Source organism: Coregonus clupeaformis, chromosome 4, assembly GCF_020615455.1.
Source record: "Coregonus clupeaformis isolate EN_2021a chromosome 4, ASM2061545v1, whole genome shotgun sequence".
Lineage (NCBI taxonomy): Eukaryota > Metazoa > Chordata > Actinopteri > Salmoniformes > Salmonidae > Coregonus > Coregonus clupeaformis.
In genome coordinates this window covers 4,171,234-4,191,853 of record NC_059195.1, presented here as the reverse complement: position 1 = coordinate 4,191,853, position 20,620 = coordinate 4,171,234, and the positions used below count along the sequence as shown (strand labels likewise).

At 43.5% G+C, this 20,620-nt stretch overlaps 1 protein-coding gene across 5 annotated transcripts in view; it reads right to left on the bottom strand.

Annotated features, from left to right (window-relative positions):
- The window catches only part of LOC121550843 (collagen alpha-1(XVIII) chain), a 185,118-nt gene that overhangs the window by 84,261 nt on the left and 80,237 nt on the right, over positions 1-20,620 (bottom strand). For 3 of the 5 annotated variants that reach the window (XM_045209793.1, XM_045209794.1, XM_045209796.1), the window contains exon 1: positions 7,615-8,076. The exons of the other annotated variants lie outside the window; for them this stretch is intronic. In XM_045209793.1, the coding sequence (XP_045065728.1) occupies positions 7,615-7,978 (364 nt within the window). In that variant the 5' untranslated portion in view covers positions 7,979-8,076. Of the gene's footprint in view, positions 1-7,614; positions 8,077-20,620 lie in introns of those variants that run through there. 5 annotated transcript variants of the gene reach the window in all.

The window sequence follows — 20,620 nt, the reverse complement described above, 5'->3', positions numbered from 1 at the left end:
TTTCAGAGCACTCTCGTCTGAGTGTGCCAGAGCGCAGAATAACTGACAAATTTATGAACACTCAACACCCGTTGAATATGGCCGGTGTGAGTAAACGTTGGCAAAAAAACGTAAATTGTTGCCAGCAGCACAGTTGCAGTCACCAACGCTCTGGATAACATAAAAACAGCCTAACCAGCTCTGATTGGGTGAGTAAAATGGTCAGAGTGCGCTGTTTTCTCATTTGTGTCTGGAAGTAGCTAGCAAGCTAGCCAGTTAGCTTGGGTGCTAGACTGCTGTTAGGACAGAACGCTCTGATCAACCCTTAAAGAGATGGGTGGGGCTAAAGCTTAAGAGGGTGTGAACGATGCCAAATGGGTGTAGACAAAGAAGAGCTCTCAGTAGGCATACCAAAACATTGAAAGGCCATTTTCTCAAAAGTGAGGTTACAAGTTTATCAACTTTCAAAGCAGAATTACTTTCCCATTGTTCCTGAACTGCAGTGTATGATATACAATTTTCTAGCTCTGTCTCTACTTTTATCCAATGTAAAAAACACAATTTCAAATGTTGCTACATAAGACCGTATCGAGCCAGTCGGTCACATATTACCTAAGTAAGCAAGACATATGACCCTAAACAGGACTAGGCATTTGTTGCTGCAGGTGAGGGCCCCATTCAAAAGACCAGAGGGTGTTGTGGGTTCATGACTATTGCCCCGTTAACAGAAAACAATAAATCGTAATTCGCACTGCCCCACAAGATGTTAGTCAGGATAAAGTGAGAGTGACACCTCGAGGGGCCACAGACGGACGGGCAGGCCTGCACTTGCAGGTCAACACACAAACCCCCTCACTCTCTCTGCCAGTTCTCAATGGTAAAAAGTCTGGTGGGGAGTGGGCCAGCAACTGGAGGGTTGCTGGCATCAAAGTCCTAGTCATCATCTCCTGCGCTTGTGCAAGGCACCACTTAACCCCTAAACGTCTGCAGGGGCGTTGCACTTTGGCTGACCCATGGGGGTGTCTCAGGGTTGTTGGGATAAAACAAAAAGACAAAGATCTGTGTCTTGTGACAATAGACAAACAGAGCCTTTTCCTGAACAGAGCCTAGTCCCTCAGTCTGAGATCATAGAGTTCCTTCTGGAGGGAAAGTTTTGCCTCCTCTCCACCTTCCACGGGCGGCAGGTAGCTTAGTGGGTAAGAGCGTTGTGCCGGTAACCGAAAGGTCGCTGGTTCTAATCCCAGAGCCGACTAGGTGAAAAATCTGTCGATGTGCCCTTGAGCAAGGCACTTAACCCTAATTGCTCCTGTAAGTCGCTCTGGATAAGAGCGTCTGCTAAATGACTAAAAATGTAAATGTAAAAATGTTCTTAATGCCCTTACCTCATTTTCCTATGATATGGTCATCTGATCTTTCGATGTGCCTTGCCAAACCTACTGCACGAGTCCTCCTTTTCCTGGCACTGTGTGCTCCTACAGCATTCTGAGTTTTCCGAACACAAGCCCCCTCATTATGGAACAGTTAACCTATTATGCCGACCAGATCTAGTTTCACCCACAGGCTTTTTTTAGTCACAACTTGCTATGAAAAGACAACTAGCTCGATTTCCCAAAAGACAAGTGCTGACGGAGTGGGTACCACTTAAGCTCTGCAGACTCGGTACCGGGCCCTAATCCTATCACCTCAGAAAATGACGAGATCGGAATGTTATACCTTGGGCAATTTGGCAGGGTGTTCCTTCAATGCTTCAATGAATAGCTCTGGAAAAAACTAAATGGCAACCAAAATTACGAAAAGTAATTGAAAACTGTTAAATCAAGAGGTACTCCGCATGGTCATCCTCCAGCTGAAAATTACTTCTGTATCTCTACCATACTAAGGACAATTTAATTGGCCTTCCCATTGTAACAGAAACAAGGGAGCTAGGAGCTTCTGTCAATGAATGATTGAGAACATTGTGCCCATAATTGGAACCCTCAGAGTGCAGCTTAGAAAACTTTTCCTTGGCAAACACCTGCGTGAGATCTGTGCCAGCTTTAAGCCTTCCTGTCATGGGATACAATATTAGACTCCCTGCAAGGAACCACTGCATTGTGGATAAAACATTGTTCAAACTATAATTTTGAAATCATGGCTGGTTAGTCTTTGCATCCATAGTGAATGAATTTAAGAGTGGTTACATTTCTACATCCCGCCGCTATTTAAAACAGAGGCAGGGTGCCTACTTTGTTATTGTTTGAACTGCAGATTGCCCTTTTGTGAAGCAATCTCCTTTTTTATATAGTTTATTTATTCAGACAAGACCAAAATAAACAAACAAGATACATACACATACACAAACATATACATTTACATTTACGTCATTTAGCAGACGCTCTTATCCAGAGCGACTTACAAATTGGATATATACTACCTAACATCAACATGACTTTCCTATCTCTATTCCCACCCACCCTATCCCTCCAGAGGTAGGCAGGCCTATAGCCTATAGTCTATGAAATGGCCAATAGGCCTACTGAAGGATGTAAGTGCATACATAGCAACACAAAACAAAAAGAAAACAATGCATGGGAGATGTACCAACAAATATTACAGGTCATTCTTCTTTCCCATTGGTCATACGATTCATACGGAGCATCATCCTATACATTGGCCAATGTATACACAATTCACGGAGACAATTTCATTCATTTTCAGGTATATTTACACATTGAAGGGAGAATATCATTAATGATATAGAAATACTGGGGTATCTTAGAACATGGATAACTAGTTACTAGCGCCACCTGCTGACCACTGTAGGAATGGACCCCATACTAGGTCAGTCAGTGCCCTTACCCAATGTCTCCTTCTTTTCAAAGAGGACTTTCTAGGAAATGTCCCCAATTTACCACGTTAAAACAAATAAAATGTAAATGCAATTGACCCCAACAACCCTGATATCTGTGACCGCTTATCTTTCAAAGGAAAGCAAGTGACCATGACTAAACCATAGACATGACTAAAATGGCTAATGAGTTAAACCATTTGTTTTCATGCCACTGGGGTGCTCCCAGTTGTTAACGTGATAGAACTACCCACTATCTGATCCACTCATGCACAAGGTCAATAGCAGTGCAATGTTCCCACAGGCAGTGACCCTCACACACATCTCTCCATATAGAAAGTGTGTGAACTGCCTCATTGTAGTCTGCTGTGCAGGGCTCTGATGAAGTCAACATGACAACCCCCTGTGAACACACCAAGCACTCGCCCAAATTCCGGCTCAGAATTATAAAGGGAGGCGATGAGAGACTGTTCCATAGGCGGCCCATCACCATTCAAATGACTAGCAGGGGCATGAACGGGTACAGATAGGGATAAAGAAAGTGCCCTCTCCCACACACGATGGCCATAGGAAATGTAGATAGCGGTAAGTGTTTGAAATAATAGCCATGACGAAGCACACCAAACACTATGAAAGTATTTACCAGCGAGGGAAGGATGTGGTGGAAGTGTGTTGGGGGTTGGAAAATTACCCATATTAAGTTTTAGGCCTGGTCTTTACAGGTTGTGACACATTAGCTCGGCAATTCAACCGTGTCCTGCAGTCTAATGAAAGCTGAAGCCGTCAACCTGTTAACTCTGTTAACATTTCAACACTGAACTGCACCACTGCAGTTCACTTCAGAAAATCGAATAATTCTGCCATCGTAACAGGTACCATACGAGTAGTTTTTTTTTACTAAAGTAAATCACACATTTGTGCATGTTTTAAGGCAATTGTGTGCTCAGCATCTCAGCGATCGCCCAGAAAGGGAGTAATATGATAAGAGAGCCATTTGTTAGGTTACACCCAAAACTCATTTGTTTTGCGCCAGCTGATGGACTTCAACCATCAATCCATACCTGAGAGTCAGCCTGTAGTGTCTGAGGGACCATTATGTGGATGAGTGCTACCAGATGATCTTTTAGTGGGATTTTTTTTTGGTCTCGACTAAGATGATAGGCTGTAATGGATAGATAGAGCTGTACCTCAAGGCAGCTCTAATAGGCAATACCAAGCACAGATGCCTCAGCCTCACTGCTGAACTACTGCTCTTAGAAGCGGCAATAAAAATTCCTGCCCTCAAGGACTAATTCACTCACTAACATGAGTGCAAAGTATGACTTGTCCTACAGTCATTTACAATGTGACTTTTATTTAATTTAGCTGGCACATATTCTGAATGTTTCAGAGAATCACATTGGTGTTTCCTACACTTCTGAGACTTTTCAGATTCACTCCACAGATTCACTTAGTGTCGGACCAGAGACATCTTGTCCACTAAAGCCTGTCAGTGGAGCATGCTGTGTTAGAGATAGCAGTGCCGTAAAAAGAGATAGTGTAAAGACTGATGATATGAATTTAAGCACTTACTGAAACTCCAAATACACCACCCTGGTCAGGGTGAAAATGCATAACTTTCCACCACTACATTTATTTTACAACTTCGTAATCTGGAGCCATTTTCAGTACCTTTAAACACCTACTTCTTGTAAACTGTGGAATGCCTTACCCCAAAACATTCATGGGGTCTTAATAGGGCAAACAATGTGCCTCTTCTTTTTTCGTCCATTTCCTTTTGAATTACTTCCGTCATTGAAATATACACTATATATACAAAAGTATGTGGACACCCATTCAAATTAGTGGATTCGGCTATTTCTGCCACACCCGTTGCTGACAAGTGTATAAAATCAAGAAAACAGCCATGTAATCTCCATAGACAAACGTTAGCAGTAGAATGGCTGCTCAGTGACTTTCAACGTGGCACCGTCATAGGATGCCACCTTTCCAACAAGTCATCTCGTCACCTTCTGACGTGCTAGAGCTGCCCCGGTCAACTGAAAGTGCTGTTATTGTGAAGTGGAAACGTCTATGAGCAACAACGCCTCTGGAGCAGCGGAAACAAGTTCTCTGGAGTGATGAATCACGCTTCACCATCTGGTGGTCCGATGGACGAATTTGGGTTTGACGGACACTACCTGCCTGAATGCATAGTGCCAACTGTAAAGTTTGGTGGAGGAGGAATAATGGTATGGGGCTGTTTTTCATGGATCAGGCCCCTTAGTTCCAGTGAGGGGAAATCTTAACACTACAGCATACAATGACATTGTAGATGATTCTGTGCTTCCAACTTTGTGGCAACAGTTTGGGGAAGGACATTTCCTGTTTCAGCATGACAATGCCCCCGTGCACAAAGCGAGGTCCATACAGAAATGGTTTGTCGAGATTGGTATGGAAGAACTTGACTGGTCTGCACAGAGCCCTGACCTCAACTCCATCGAACATCTTTGGGATGAATTGGAACGCCGACTGTGAGCCAGGCCTAATCGCCCAACATCAGTGCTCGACCTCACTAATGCTCTTGTGGCTGAATGGAAGCAAGTCCCCGCAGCAATGTTCCAACATCTAGTGGAAAGCCTTCCCAGAACAGTGGAGGCTGTTATAGCAACAAAGGGGGGACCAACTCCATATTAATGCCCATGATTTTGGAATTAGATTTTTGACGAGAATGTGTCCACATACTTTTGTAGTGTACCTACACCACCTACTTTCATACATTGTACCATTTTCATGTTTTATCATTTTAGGAAATGTGCCTGTTGAAGTATTTGAAAAGTTCTGTGCTGATTCAGAAAACCGCCTACAAAAGAAAATGCACTCGTTTGACATAGCAACCATAAGCATGTGTTTCCACATTACTACCTGGCAAAGAGAATAAAGTAAATTGGAGCTCAACATGTGGTTTAGAGATTTTCCCACAACATGCTTAGGCCAAAAGTGAATCCTGAGAGTCCCCTCTCACTGTACCATAACAGCAGGGTGGGATCTAATCATGAGATCGGAGGCTGCTAGAAAGGTCAGTGATAGCTGTTGGCTGACTTAACTGAATATAATGAGCTACCATCCTGGTACACTGATGGCATAGGCAAATTATTGCTCAACCCAACTTCTGCCCAACTAGCGGAGGAACAATGTTGCATGTGCAGCCAGCCACTTTTATATGCAGACTGAACAGGGTTTATGTTGTACAGGGGGGAAAAAAAAGTTCTCTACCAGTATCATTTATCTTTCCCCATCATGCTCAAGGCCATTGAAATACATGCAACTGGTGTCAATATGTCTCCAAGTTGAAACAGTCATCAATCTAAAATAAGATCAACTGTCATGCAAGTATATTCACACACAAAGGTGGGCTGGTTGAATGTATCGTGCCAAACCACAAAAGCCAAAATAATCACTTCCCATGCGCTCAATGTAACATACATTGACATGCAACAGGTTTGGGCTGTTAGGAAAGCACCAGTGCCATGCTTGTTTAGTCTTTGCTCACACCGTTGTTTTTGCCGAAGGGTTGAGTTGCAAACGGAAATACACTGGTTAGTCCCCTGAACCGTCATATAATGCACTTAAAACACACTGTGTCAGGATGACCCTAAAAAACACGAGAAAAATGTCAAAGGACTACTGGGTGATAAAAAAAGAAACAGAGGGTGAGATTGGGGATGGTTGAAAATGGATTCCCAAAAAGGGGATACATTTTAACCAGGGATTACCTTTCTGGTTACTAACTGACAAGCACTGATACCCGTCGTCCTCATCAGGCAAAGAGTGGCACTCCATAGGGAGGTGGCCCTCATCGAGGACTGTCCAGCAGCTGTCCTGCAGGACCTCGCAGAAGCTGCGGCAAGGCCAAGAAGGTGGCAGTCCCTGGGGGCACCTGGGCACCAGCAGCAGGCAGAAAAACCACTCCAGGCTATGGTGGCAGCGCGACCCCAAGAGCCACGCCCAAGAGCCCAAAACAGCCCGGACCTCCTCCACGCTGCTGTGATTGAAATAGTTGGGCAACACAAAGCTGTCGCCACCCATGGATTTGCAGAAAGGCAAACGGAAATCTATGGGCAAGCAGCGTGGGGATTCCAGGGCCGGCGTCTCACTAGTAGCTAAGAGAGAGTGGTTGCTGTCGAAAGGGGTTAGTAAATCACCTGAATCATCAGAATACTCTGTTGAGTTGAAATGATTGGCATTCCAACTAGAGCTACTGTTAATTATTATATTGCTACTGCTGCTACTGGGAGTTGTCTCAAGAGAGACATTAACACTTGGGACGGGCTGACTGTCTATGGGGAAACCCGTAGCATGCTCCTCAGCTGTTCTGTTGTGCTCGGCCAAAGCTCTTTCTGCAAGGTCCACCTGGGTAATACCCAGCATCTCAACATTCTCTGCTAAACCTATGAGGTCTGTGGGTAAAACTTTTCCCTCCTGGCTCTCCCACATAGAGGCTCCTGGTTCAGATCCAGATTCAATGCTAGACCCAGATCCAGATTGAGACCCAAAACCAATTCCAGACCCAGGTCTTATTTGAGACCCATGTCTGATTTCAGACCCAGATCTGATTTCTGACCCAGATCTGATTTCAGACTCTGAGTCAAATTCAGAACTAGATTCAGATTCAATTTCAGACGAAGAACCAAATCCAGTCCGGGCTCCGAATTCAGAACCAGACCCAAATCCCGACCCGATTACAAATCCAGATCCAGATCCACTTCCAACCCCTGACCACGCCCAGAGACCAGATCCCATACCCTGTACTGCGGACATGTCATTACCAGGTTTACTTCCCCTTGACGTGGGCCGACCGGCGCCCTTTTCCATTGGGCGCTCATTCCTGGCTTGTGACCTCACAGTGATCAGCTTGGGGGCCTCCGAGTCCTTCGCATTCTGGTCCGAAGTTTGCACAAACGTATGTATCCCGCTTGCTATATCAATGATATCTGCCCCCACTTCTTCAATGTTCTCCGGCGTTGGTAATTCACTGCTAGTCACTGGGTTCCCAGATCCCTCATTGTCCAGTAATGGGGCCTCAGTGGTACCGTCTGTACTGCCCCAGGAAAACCAGAATGCCTCACAATGGCCCACCAAGACTACCACTAAAAGGGAGATACCCAGCTGGAATCCATTCTTGCAATCCATAATGCTGCTGCCCACTCGTCCTCAACCAGCAGTGTTGATCAGGTTCCCAGATTGAACTGTCACATGCCCACTGCCACTGATTCACTCCACATGCACCATTCTCCTCCAGCACACTGCAGCCCACCAGCCAGAGGGGGAGAAGTGAAGAGGATTGCCATATTTCGAAGGCGGGGGCAAGGAGGTCTCATCCTTATTGGCTGCCCTTGTAACGTTTCCCTCCCACAGCTCCTCCTCCTCCTACCCTCCCTTTGTCCCAGCAGTGAAAAGGGTCTCTTCTATTGACTGATACCTTTAGAGAAAACAGCTGGTTGACTTTCAATGTAAATGTTTGTGTTTTTCAATGTTTTACAGAAAAGGGCCATTTGTTGCCCTTGAGTTAATCTCCTTGTACAAACATGATAATAAGAAAGTCCACCAGCCTATTTAAAAAAACTAAACTAAAGTATGTGAAAATTGATGGGAGGGAATAGTGAGTGTGCAGGGTTTTATGGTCTTGCCGTTTACCTATGTAATTTCATCTGAAGTCTAGAGGGTTATAAACGTAAACGTTTAATGCATTACATACTCCACCACTTCTGTGAAAGATAAACATACACTACCGGTCAAAAGTTTTAGAACACCTACGCATTCCAGGGTTAATTCTTTATTGTTTTATTATTTTCTACATTGTAGAATAATAATGAAGACATCAAAACTATGAAAGAACACATATGGAAACATCTAGCAACCAAAAAAGTGTTAAACAAATCAAAATATATTTTCTATTTGAGATTCTTCAAATAGCCACCCTTTGCCTTGATGACAGCTTTGCACACTCTTGGCATTTTCTCAACCAGCTTCACCTGGAATGCTTTTCCAACATTCTTGAAGGAGTTCCCACATATGCTGAGCACTTGTTGGCTGCTTTTCCTTCATGCTTCCATCCGACTCATCCCAAACAATCTCAATTTGGTTGAGGTCGGGAGATCGTGGAGGCCAGGTCATCTGATGCAGCACTCCATCACTCTCCTTCTTGGGAAAATAGCCATAACACAGTCTGAAGGTGTGTTGGGTCATTGTCCTGTTGAAAAACAAATGATAGTCCAACTAAGCCCAAACCAGATGGGATGGCGTATCGCTGCAGAATGCTGTGGTAGCCATTCTGGTTAAGATCATCCGTTCACCCACACCGCAAAGACATGGCGGTTGGAACCAAAAATCTCCAATTTGGACTCCAGACCAAAGGACAAACTTCCACCGGTCTAATGTCCATTGCTCGTGTTTCTTGGCCCAAGTCTCTTCTTCTTATTGGAGTCCTTTAGTAGTGGTTTATTTGCAGCAATTCGACCATGAAGGCCTGATTCACACAGTCTCCTCTGAACAGTTGATGTTTGAGCTGTTCTTGCCATAATATGGACTTGGTCTTTAACCCCCCCCCCCCCCCCCACCTTGTCACAACACAACACAACTTCTATCATGGTCCTCTGTAGCTCAGCTGGTAGAGCACGGCACTTGTAACGCCAAGGTAGTGGGTTCGATCCCCGGGACCACCCATACACAAAAATGTATGCACGCATGACTGTAAGTCACTTTGGATAAAAGCGTCTGCTAAATGGCATATTATTATTATAACTGATTAGCTGAAACACATTAAGAATGAAATAAATTCCACAAATGAACTTTTAAGAAAGCACACCTGTTAATTGAAATGCATTCCAGGTGACTACCTCATGAAGCTGGTTGAGAGAATGCCAAGACTGTGCAAAGCTGCCATCAAGGCAAAGGGTGGCTATTTGAAGTATCTCAAATATAAAATATATTTTGATTTGTTTAACACTTTTTTGGTTACTACATGATTCCATATGTGTTATTTCATAGTGTTGATGTCTTCACTATTATTCTACAATGTAGAAAATAGTAAAAATAAAGAAAAACCCTTGAATGAGAAGGTGTTCTAAAACTTTTGACCGGTAGTGTATGTGGTGAACATTCACTTATTCATTTCACCAGACAACATTATAAAATACCCTATTACCTATCTGTCATCTGACAGCGGTAATGCAAAGATACATTTTGGCTAGGAAGGAACACTGTCAAAATCTTATATTATGATCCAGAGATTAGTCTAATCATACACTGCTCAAAAAAATAAAGGGAACACTTAAACAACACAATGTAACTCCAAGTCAATCACACTTCTGTGAAATCAAACTGTCCACTTAGGAAGCAACACTGATTGACAATAAATGTTACATGCTGTTGTGCAAATGGAATAGACAACAGGTGGAAATTATAGGCAATTAGCAAGACACCCCCAATAAAGGACTGGTTTTGCAGGTGGTGACCACAGACCACTTCTCAGTTCCTATGCTTCCTGGCTGATGTTTTGGTCACTTTTGAATGTTGGCGGTGCTTTCACTCTAGTGGTAGCATGAGACGGAGTCTACAACCCACACAAGTGGCTCAGGTAGTGCAGCTCATCCAGGATGGCACATCAATGCGAGCTGTGGCAAGAATGTTTGCTGTGTCTGTCATCGTAGTGTCCAGAGCATGGAGGCGCTACCAGGAGGCAGGCCAGTACATCAGGAGACGTGGAGGAGGCCGTAGGAGGGCAACAACCCAGCAGCAGGACTGCTACCTCCGCCTTTGTGCAAGGAGGAGCACTGCCAGAGCCCTGCAAAATGACCTCCAGCAGGCCACAAATGTGCATGTGTCTGCTCAAATGGTCAGAAACAGACTCCATGAGGGTGGTATGAGGGCCCGACGTCCACAGGTGGGGGTTGTGCTTACAGCCCAACACTGTGCAGGGCGTTTGGCATTTGCCAGAGAACACCAAAATTGGCAAATTCGCCACTGGCGCCCTGTGCTCTTCACAGATGAAAGTAGGTTCACACTGAGCACATGTGACAGACGTGACAGAGTCTGGAGACGCCGTGGAGAACGTTCTGCTGCCTGCAACATCCTCCAGCATGACCGGTTTGGCGGTGGGTCAGTCATGGTGTGGGGTGGCATTTCTTTGGGGGGCCGCACAGCCCTCCATGTGCTCGCCAGAGGTAGCCTGACTTCCATTAGGTACCGAGATGAGATCCTCAGACCCCTTGTGAGACCATATGCTGGTGCAGTTGGCCCTGGGTTCCTCCTAATGCATGACAATGCTAGACCTCATGTGGCTGGAGTGTGTCAGCAGTTCCTGCAAGAGGAAGGCATTGATGCTATGGACTGGCCCGCCCGTTCCCCAGACCTGAATCCAATTGAGCACATCTGGGACATTATGTCTCGCTCCATCCACCAACGCCACGTTGCACCACAGACTGTCCAGGAGTTGGCGGATGCTTTAGTCCAGGTCTGGGAGGAGATCCCTCAGGAGACCATCCGCCACCTCATCAGGAGCATGCCCAGGCGTTGTAGGGAGGTCATACAGGCACGTGGAAGCCACACACACTACTGAGCCTCATTTTGACTTGTTTTAAGGACATTACATCAAAGTTGGATCAGCCTGTAGTGTGGTTTTCCACTTTAATTTTGAGGGTGACTCCAAATCCAGACCTCTATGGGTTGATAAATTTGATTTCCATTGATCATTTTTGTGTGATTTTGTTGTCAGCACATTCAACTATGTAAAGAAAAAAGTATTTAATAAGATTATTTCATTCAGATCTAGGATGTGTTATTTTAATGTTCCCTTTATTTTTTTGAGCAGTGTATAATTTCTTAAAGATCAACTGCCCCTAAAAAACTACTAATCCCTTTGAAAAAGGCCTACAGTGGGGAGAACAAGTATTTGATACACTGCCGATTTTGCAGGTTTTCCTACTTACAAAGCATGTATAGGTCTGTAATTTTTATCACACTTCAACTGTGAGAGACGGAATCTAAAACAAAAATCCAGAAAATTACATTGTATGATTTTTAAGTAAATAATTTGCATTTTATTGCATGACATAAATATTTGATACATCAGAAAAGCAGAACTTAATATTTGGTACAAAAACCTTTGTTTGCAATTACAGAGATCATACGTTTCATGTATGTCTTGACCAGGTTTGCACACACTGCAGCAGGGATTTTGGCCCACTCCTCCATACAGACCTCCAGATCCTTCAGGTTTCGGGGCTGTCGCTGGGCAATACGGACTTTCAGCTCCCTCCAAAGATTTTCTATTGGGTTCAGGTCTGGAGACTGGCTAGGCCACTCCAGGACCTTGAGATGCTTCTTACGGAGCCACTCCTTAGTTGCCCTGGCTGTGTGTTTCGGGTCGTTGTTATGCTGGAAGACCCAGCCACGACCCATCTTCAATGCTCTTACTGAGGGAAGGAGGTTGTTGGCCAAGATCTCGCGATACATGGCCCCATCCATCCTCCCCTCAATACGGTGCAGTCGTCCTGTCCCCTTTGCAGAAAAGCATCCCCAAAGAATGATGTTTCCACCTCCATGCTTCACGGTTGGGATGGTGTTCTTGGGGTTGTACTCATCCTTCTTCTTCCTCCAAACACGGCGAGTGGAGTTTAGACCAAAAAGCTCTATTTTTGTCTCATCAGACCACATGACCTTCTCCCATTCCTCCTCTGGATCATCCAGATGGTCATTGGCAAACTTCAGACGGTCCTGGACATGCGCTGGCTTGAGCAGGGGGACCTTGCGTGCGCTGCAGGATTTTAATCCATGACGGCGTAGTGTGTTACTAATGGTTCTCTTTGAGACTGTGGTCCCAGCTCTCTTCAGGTCACTGACCAGGTCCTGCCGTGTAGTTCTGGGCTGATCCCTCACCTTCCTCATGATCATTGATGCCCCACAAGGTGAAATCTTGCATGGAGCCCTAGACCGAGGGTGATTGACCGTCATCTTTAACTTCTTCCATTTTCTAATAATTGCACCAACAGTTGTTGCCTTCTCACCAAGCTGCTTGCCTATTGTCCTGTAGCCCATCCCAGCCTTGTGCAGGTCTAGAATTGTATCACTGATGTCCTTACACAGCTCTCTGGTCTTGGCCATTGTGGAGAGGTTGGAGTCTGTTTGATTGAGTGTGTGGACAGGTGTCTTTTATACAGGTAACGAGTTCAAACAGGTGCAGTTAATACAGGTAATGAGTGGAGAACAGGAGGGCTTCTTAAAGAAAAACTAACAGGTCTGTGAGAGCCGGAATTCTTAATGGTTGGTAGTTGATCAAATACTTATGTCATGCAATAAAATGCAAATTAATTACTTAAAAATCATACAATGTGATTTTCTGGATTTTTGTTTTAGATTCCGTCTCTCACAGTTGAAGTGTACCTATGATAAAAATGACAGACCTCTACATGCTTTGTAAGTAGGAAAACCTGCAAAATCGGCAGTGTATCAAATACTTGTTCTCCCCACTGTATGTGCCATTGACAGTAGTCAGAAACATTTATTCTAGTGTCAAAATTGACTACAAAGTAAATAAAATAATTTTGGTCATGAAGTCAGTCTCGTCTAAAACTGAGTTTGGCACCTCAGTGCGACACAACGAGTGCGACAAAATGAAGGTTGGGTTTGCATTAGAATTAAATCAAATCAAATGTGTATTTGTCACATGCGCCGAATACAACAGGTGTAGACTTTACCATGAAATGCCTACTTACAAGCCCTTTCCCAACAATGCAGAGTTAAAACGTTTTTAAAAAGTACATAAGGAAATAGTAACACAACAAATTAACAATAACAAGGCCTATATACAAGGAGTACCGGGACCGAGTCAATGTGCAGGTGTACAAGGAAGTTGGGGTAATTGAGGTAAGTTGTTCATGTACAATGAGGGAACAAAGTATTTGATTCCCTGCTGATTTTGTACGTTTGCCCACTGACAAAAAAAAATATCAGTCTATAATTTGCATGGTAGGTTTATTTGAACAGTGAGAGACAGAATAACAACAAAAAAATCCAGAAAAACGCATGTCAAAAATGTTATAAATTGATTTGCATTTTAAATGAGGAAAATAAGTATTTGACCCCCTCTCAATCAGAAAGATTTCTGGCTCCCAGGTGTATTTTATACAGGTAACGAGCTGAGATTAGGAGCACACTCTTAAAGGGAATGCTGCTAATCTCAATTTGTTACCAGTATAAAAGACACCTGTCCACAGAAGCAATCAATCAGATTCCAAACTCTCCACCATGACCAAGACCAAAGAGCTCTCCAAGGATGTCAGGGACAATATTGTAGACCTACACAAGGCTGGAATGGGCTACAAAACCATCGCCAAGCAGCTTGGTGAGAAGGTGACAACAGTTGGTGCGATTATTCGCAAATAGAAGAAACACAGTCAATCTCCCTCGGCCTGGGGCTCCATGTAAGATCTCACCTCGTAGAGTTGCTATGATCATGAGAACAGTGAGGAATCAGCCCAGAATTACACGGGAGGATCTTGTCAATGATCTCAAGGCAGCTGGGACCATAGTCACCAAGAAAACAATTGGTAACACACTACGCCGTGAAGGACTGAAATCATGCAGCGCCCGCAAGGTCCCCCTGCTCAAGAAAGCACATACACAAGCCCGTCCGAAGTTTGCCAATGAACATCTGAATGATTCAGATGAGAACTGGGTGAAAGTGTTGTGGTCAGATGAGACCAAAATGGAGCTCTTTGGCATCAACTCAACTCGCCGTGTTTGGAGGAGGAGGAATGCTGCCTATGACCCCAAGAACACCATCCCCACCGTCAAACATGGAGGTGGAAATATTATGCTTTTGGGGGTGTTTTTCTGCTAAGGGGACAGGACAACTTCACTGCATCAAAGGGACGATGGACGGGGCCATGTACCGTCAAATCTTGAGTGAGAACCTCCTTCCCTCAGCCAGGGCATTGAAAATGGGTTGTGGATGGGTATTCCAGCATGACAATGACCCAAAACTCACGGCCAAGGCAACAAAGGAGTGGCTCAAGAAGAGGCACATTAAGGTCCTGGAGTGGCCTAGCCAGTCTCCAGACCTTAATCCCATAGAAAATCTGTGGAGGGAGCTGAAGGTTCGAGTTGCCAAACGTCAGCCTCGAAACCTTAATGACTTGGAGAAGATCTGCAAAGAGGAGTGGGACAAAATCCCTCCTGAGATGTGTGCAAACCTGGTGACCAACTACAAGAAACGTCTGACCTCTGATTGCCAACAAGGGTTTTGCCACCAAGTACTAAGTCATGTTTTTGCACAGGGGTCAAATACTTATTTCCCTCATTAAAATGCAAAACAATTTATAACATTTTTGACATGCGTTTTTCTGGATTTTGTTGTTGTTATTCTGTCTCTCACTGTTCAAATAAACCTACCATTAAAATTATAGACTGATCATGTCTGTCAGTGGGCAAACGTACAAAATCAGCAGGGGATCAAATACTTTTTTCCCTCACTGTAGGTAGGGGTAAAAGTGACTAGGCAATCAGGATAAATAATAAACAGCAGCATAATAAGCAGCAGCATATGTAAAGAGTGTGAAAGTATGTCTATGTGTGAGTGTGTGTCGCGTCAATATGTGTGTGTGTGTGTTGTGAGTGTGAGCATATAGTGCATTCGGAAAGTATTCAGACCCGTTTACTTTTTCCACATTTTGTTAAGTTACAGCCTTATGCTAAAAAAAATTCCTCATCAATCTACACACAATACCCCATAATGACAAAGCGAAAACAGGTTATACATTTTGCTAATGTATTAAAAATAAAAAACCGAAATACCTTATGTACATAAGTATTCAGACCCTTCGCTATGAGACTCGAAATTGAGCTCAGGTGCATCCTGTTTCCATTGATCATCCTTGAGATGTTTCTACAACTTGATTGGAGTCCACCTGTGGTAAATTCAATTGATTGGACATGATTTGGAAAGGCACACACCTGTCTATATAGGGTCCCACAGTTGACAGTGCATGTCAGAGCAAAAACCAAGTGTCCGTAGAGCTCCGAGACAGGATTGTGTCGAGGAACCGATCTGGGGAAGGGTACCAAAAAAATGTGCAGCATTGAAGGTCCCCAAGAACACAGTGACCTCCATCATTCTTAAATGGAAGAAGTTTGGAACCACCAAGACTCTTCCTAGAGTTGACTGCCCGGCAACACTGAGCAATCGGGTTGAGAAGGGCCTTGGTCAGGGAGGTGACCAAGAACCCAATGGTCACTCTGACAGAGCTCCAGAGTTCCTCTGTGGAGATGGGAGAACCTTCCAGAAGGACAACCATCTCTGCAGCACTCCACCAATCCTTTATGCTAGACGGAAGCCACTCCTCAGTAAAAAGGCACATGACAGCCCGTCTGGAGTTTGCCAAAAGGCACCTAATGGACATTCAGACACTGAGAAACAAGATTCTCTGGTCTGATGAAACCAAGATTGAACTCTTTGGCCTGTATGCCAAGCGTCAGGACTGGAGGAAACCTGCCACCATCCCTACGGTGAAGCATGGTGGTGGCAGTATCATTCTTTGGGGATGTTTTTCAGCGTCAAGGACTGGGAGTCTAGTCAGAATCGAGGGAAAGATGAACGGAGCAAAGTACAGAGATCCTTGATGAAAACGTGCTCCAGAGCACTCAGGACCTCAGACTGGGGGAAAGGTTCACCTACTAACAGGACAACAACCCTAAGCACACAGCCAAGATAACGCAGGAGCTGCTTCAGGACAAGTCTCTGAATGTCCTTAAGTGGCCCAGCCAGAGGCCGGACTTCAAGCCGATCAAACATCTCTGGAGAGACTTGAAAATAGCTGTGCAGCGACGCTCCCCATCCAACCTGAAAGAGCTTGAGAGGATCTGCAGAGAAGAATGGGAGAAACTCACCAAATACATGTGTGCCAAGCTTATAACATCATACCCAAGAAGACTCAAGGCTGTAATCGCTGCCAAATGTGCTTCAACAAAGTACTGAGTAAAGTGTCTGAATACTTATGCAAATGTGATATCAGTTTTTTATTTTGTATGAATTTGCAAAACATTATAAAAACTTGTTTTTGCTTTGTCATTATAGGGTATTGTGTGTAGAGTGATAAGGGGAAGAAAAAAACATTTAATAAAAAGGCTGTAACGTAACAAAATGTGGAAAAAAGGGTCTGAATACTTTCCGAATGCACTGTGTTGGAGTGTCAGTGTAGTATGTGTGAGTGTGTGGGTATAGTCCAGTGAGTTTGCATAGAGCCAGTGCAAGAGAGTCAGTGCAAATTCTTTTTTCTAAAGGGTGTCAATGCAAATAGTCAGAGTAGCCATTATGTCAACAAATCATGCCCCCTTTTGCCAAGCTTCACGTGCAAATCGCCCCTCAGCCCACTTCCCTTCCCTTCAGTGAATGAGTTATTTTTCCCTTCTCAAATCGAACAGTAATCTGCACCACTCGGTCACGTTGTCAACAAAGCAACATGATGTATCGTCCAGAAACATACATCAATTTTCCTTAAAATAAATGTTTGAATTTTCAAACTACATAGTTTTCATTGGGAAGGCAGATAGTGTTTTTATCAAAAACAATCACTTTTGCATGTGAAAAAGAATCCTACTCATTAGTACACGTGCTTAATTAAGTCACTTTTGTTTTGAGCCGACTTTGCCGTCAGACAGAGCGGGGCACCTGGCTCACGCCCGGGAGGCAGCCCGGTTCCAAATTGAATGCGATCGACTTTCAGCTGGTGCAAAACACGCCTACACGGGCAAGATTAATCAAACCCCCTCCCTGAATGGGGATCCATTGTTTCATTGCCCCCAACACGTTTGAGACTAAAAAGCCCTAGCTATACGGATTGACCAACTATGGTTTGCATGCCCTGCCAAGGACCTAGGTGGTTGGAGTTCGTTGGTCCCCAATGGTGGTGAGTATACTGGTACCTAGAAATAAGACAGCTGGTTATGTATACGCTAACAAATGGAATTGTTTTAAGATGGTCATACCTAGGGCTGTGGCGGTCACAAAATTATGTTAGCCGGTGATTGTCAAGCAAATAACTGCCAGTCTCAGTGTAATTGACCGTTAATTAACATACACATTTAGCATCTCCTGGCTTCCACTGATGCAGACCTTTGGAACATCTACATTTTAAAGAGTCTAATAAATCCATGTTATATAGCCTACACCTTCACAATAAATCCATTAGTTATTTTAGACAGGCCTAAAGAAACATGATATGAAGAAAAAGTAGTCTATTTCAGAAGAACAGAATAGCATACACTGAGCTGTCCTTATGTTAGGTCCTCATCTGGCTATGCCATATGGCTGTAGGCTACACTAGTTCATTTAGCAGACAAGATTTGCTTAGAATTCCTTGGCATTATTTTATAGTATGAAGAATAATGTTTCTCCAAACGATTTGAGGGAGTGCGCACATGCGGCTATTCTGTGTTGAGTGGTTAACAAATAAATAGGTACTCCTATATGCTTAATTTCAAATCAAATCAAATGTTATATGGCACATGCGCCGAATACAACAGGTGTAGACCATACCGTGAAATGCTTACTTACGAGCCCTTAACCAACAATGCAGTTCAAGAAATAGAGTTAAGAAAATAGTTACTAAATAAACTAAAGTAAAAAATTAAATAAAAAGTAACACAAAATAATGAGGCTATATACAGGGGGTACCGGTACCGAGTCAATGTGCGGGGGTATAGGTTAGTCAAGGCAATCTGTACATGTAGGTTGGGGTAAAGTGACTATGCATAGATAATAAACAGCGAGTAGCAGCAGTGTAAATACAAAGGAGGGGGGTGGTCAATGTAAATAGTCTGTGTGTCCATTTGATTAATTGTTCAGCAGTCTTATGGCTTGGGGGTAGAAGCTGTTAAGGAGCCTTTTGGACCTAAACTTTAGTGTTTAGAGTTATTTTAGAGTTATTCATGTAACTTTAGTTGTTCTACAAACGTTGGGCTATATGTTTTGATTTTTAATACACTGTAAGGCTGCATAATGCGACTCTAATGATGATTTGAAAAAAGTTGCATGAAAGGCATGAGCTCTGCTTTGTTTTTTTGTGCAGGCTGTACACACTTCATCAGTCTCCCATTCACAATTTGACAAGTACTTGATAATGCCTCGAATTTCCCAGCGGCATCCCCTTTGTGTGGTCGTAATGCCCCCTATAAAAATCCATGCCTTTTGCGGCCAGTGGCCGTTGTGCCCTTAGGCTGAATATAATAATTATAATTCCCTTCTCCCTGAGTGCTGCGTGCTCCGAAGCGCCTCTCACTCACATGGCTCTCCATCACATGATCGGGTCTTTCTCACAGGCTACAAGTTTAGACAGACACATCGGGGACGCAACTGCGCGCGTCGTTATCCAATTCCGAGAACTGTCCACATTTACTTTCCGTCAGCCGACAAGATGAGTAGGCCTAACAAACAACAAAAGCACTAGCCTATGTCAATCTACTATCCCTCATAGTACAAAAGTTGACCTATTCTATTCTGTGCGAGAAAGAAATATTCCAAACAGTCTGGGACAGTCCCAAATTAGCATCAAAAAACATTTTTTACGCAATGAAGCTGACGCAACAGATCAGAACGTTTATCTTAAAATGTTGATAAACTATTCGGCTATTTCTTCACATTATAAAGCGCAGCAATGCGCACACGGCAGTAGGCTATAAGAGCGAATGTTAACTTAGCGGGAAAACACCATTATCAAAAGTGACCGCAAATGCGTTTATGCATGTAATGCTTTTATTATAAAGGTGCATTTTTATGGTGGAAATGATCTTCCCCAAACTTGAAACTCACGCGCTGCTTACGTATGCCAGTTAGGCTCTACAACCCTTGTAAAGCGGATTAATGTGATTACTTTTAAGAAGTTATTTGGCAACTTTAGTTGTGGTACAAACCTTATCAAAACATATAGGCCTATGGGCTAGGCTACATGAGGTGTACTACTATGATTCGAAAAAGTCGGGGGAAAAAGGCATTGTTTCTTGCCTTACGCTGGGCATCATTCACAAGTGATAATATATTATTCATAAGTGATAGGCTAATATTGTCACCCATCAGACTATTATTGATTTCATCTTGTCTTTGCATATATTAAATAATATGTGTGAAATTTGTTTTAATTTAGAATGGACCATTATTATGCACCTGTCTCGAAACAGGGGCAGGGGAAAAAATACATGTAATCTATGCACTTAAATAGCGAATGGAGGACGCTTTTCCTGTGGTTCATTTTTAAAACAGCCAGGTAGGCTATACGTCTATTGTAAAGAGAAGCAATGTTCTTAATATTAGGAAAGTTGAGAAATAAATATAGTAAGCCTATAGAAAGCTGATGGGATCCTCCTCTTTTTAATAGAGGCCATCACTCTTTTCTCATGCAATTGTTGCGCAACATGAGCTCATGGGCTCTCATGAAGTGTTTGATAAGATTTTTGATTACATTTGCATTGACGTCAAAGTGCTTAGAGGGACAATAGAGTGCTGAGTACCAGGCAGTTGGCAAGTTTGGTGACTCGTGACCGCCGGTGTGGCGGTAATACGGTCACCGTAACAGCCCTAGTCATACCATGGATCATTTAGCAATTTGATTTTGAATTTTAGAACCCCTTTAGGACTCAAAAATAGAAATCAAAAAAATATTTGATAAAAATATTGAATTTGGTCTTTAATACTATAGCTCATAGAAACGCATTGAATAACACATTCATAGATGGCAACAAAAAAAAAGACAGTAAAAAAAGAAATCAGAAGGAATAAGGTTT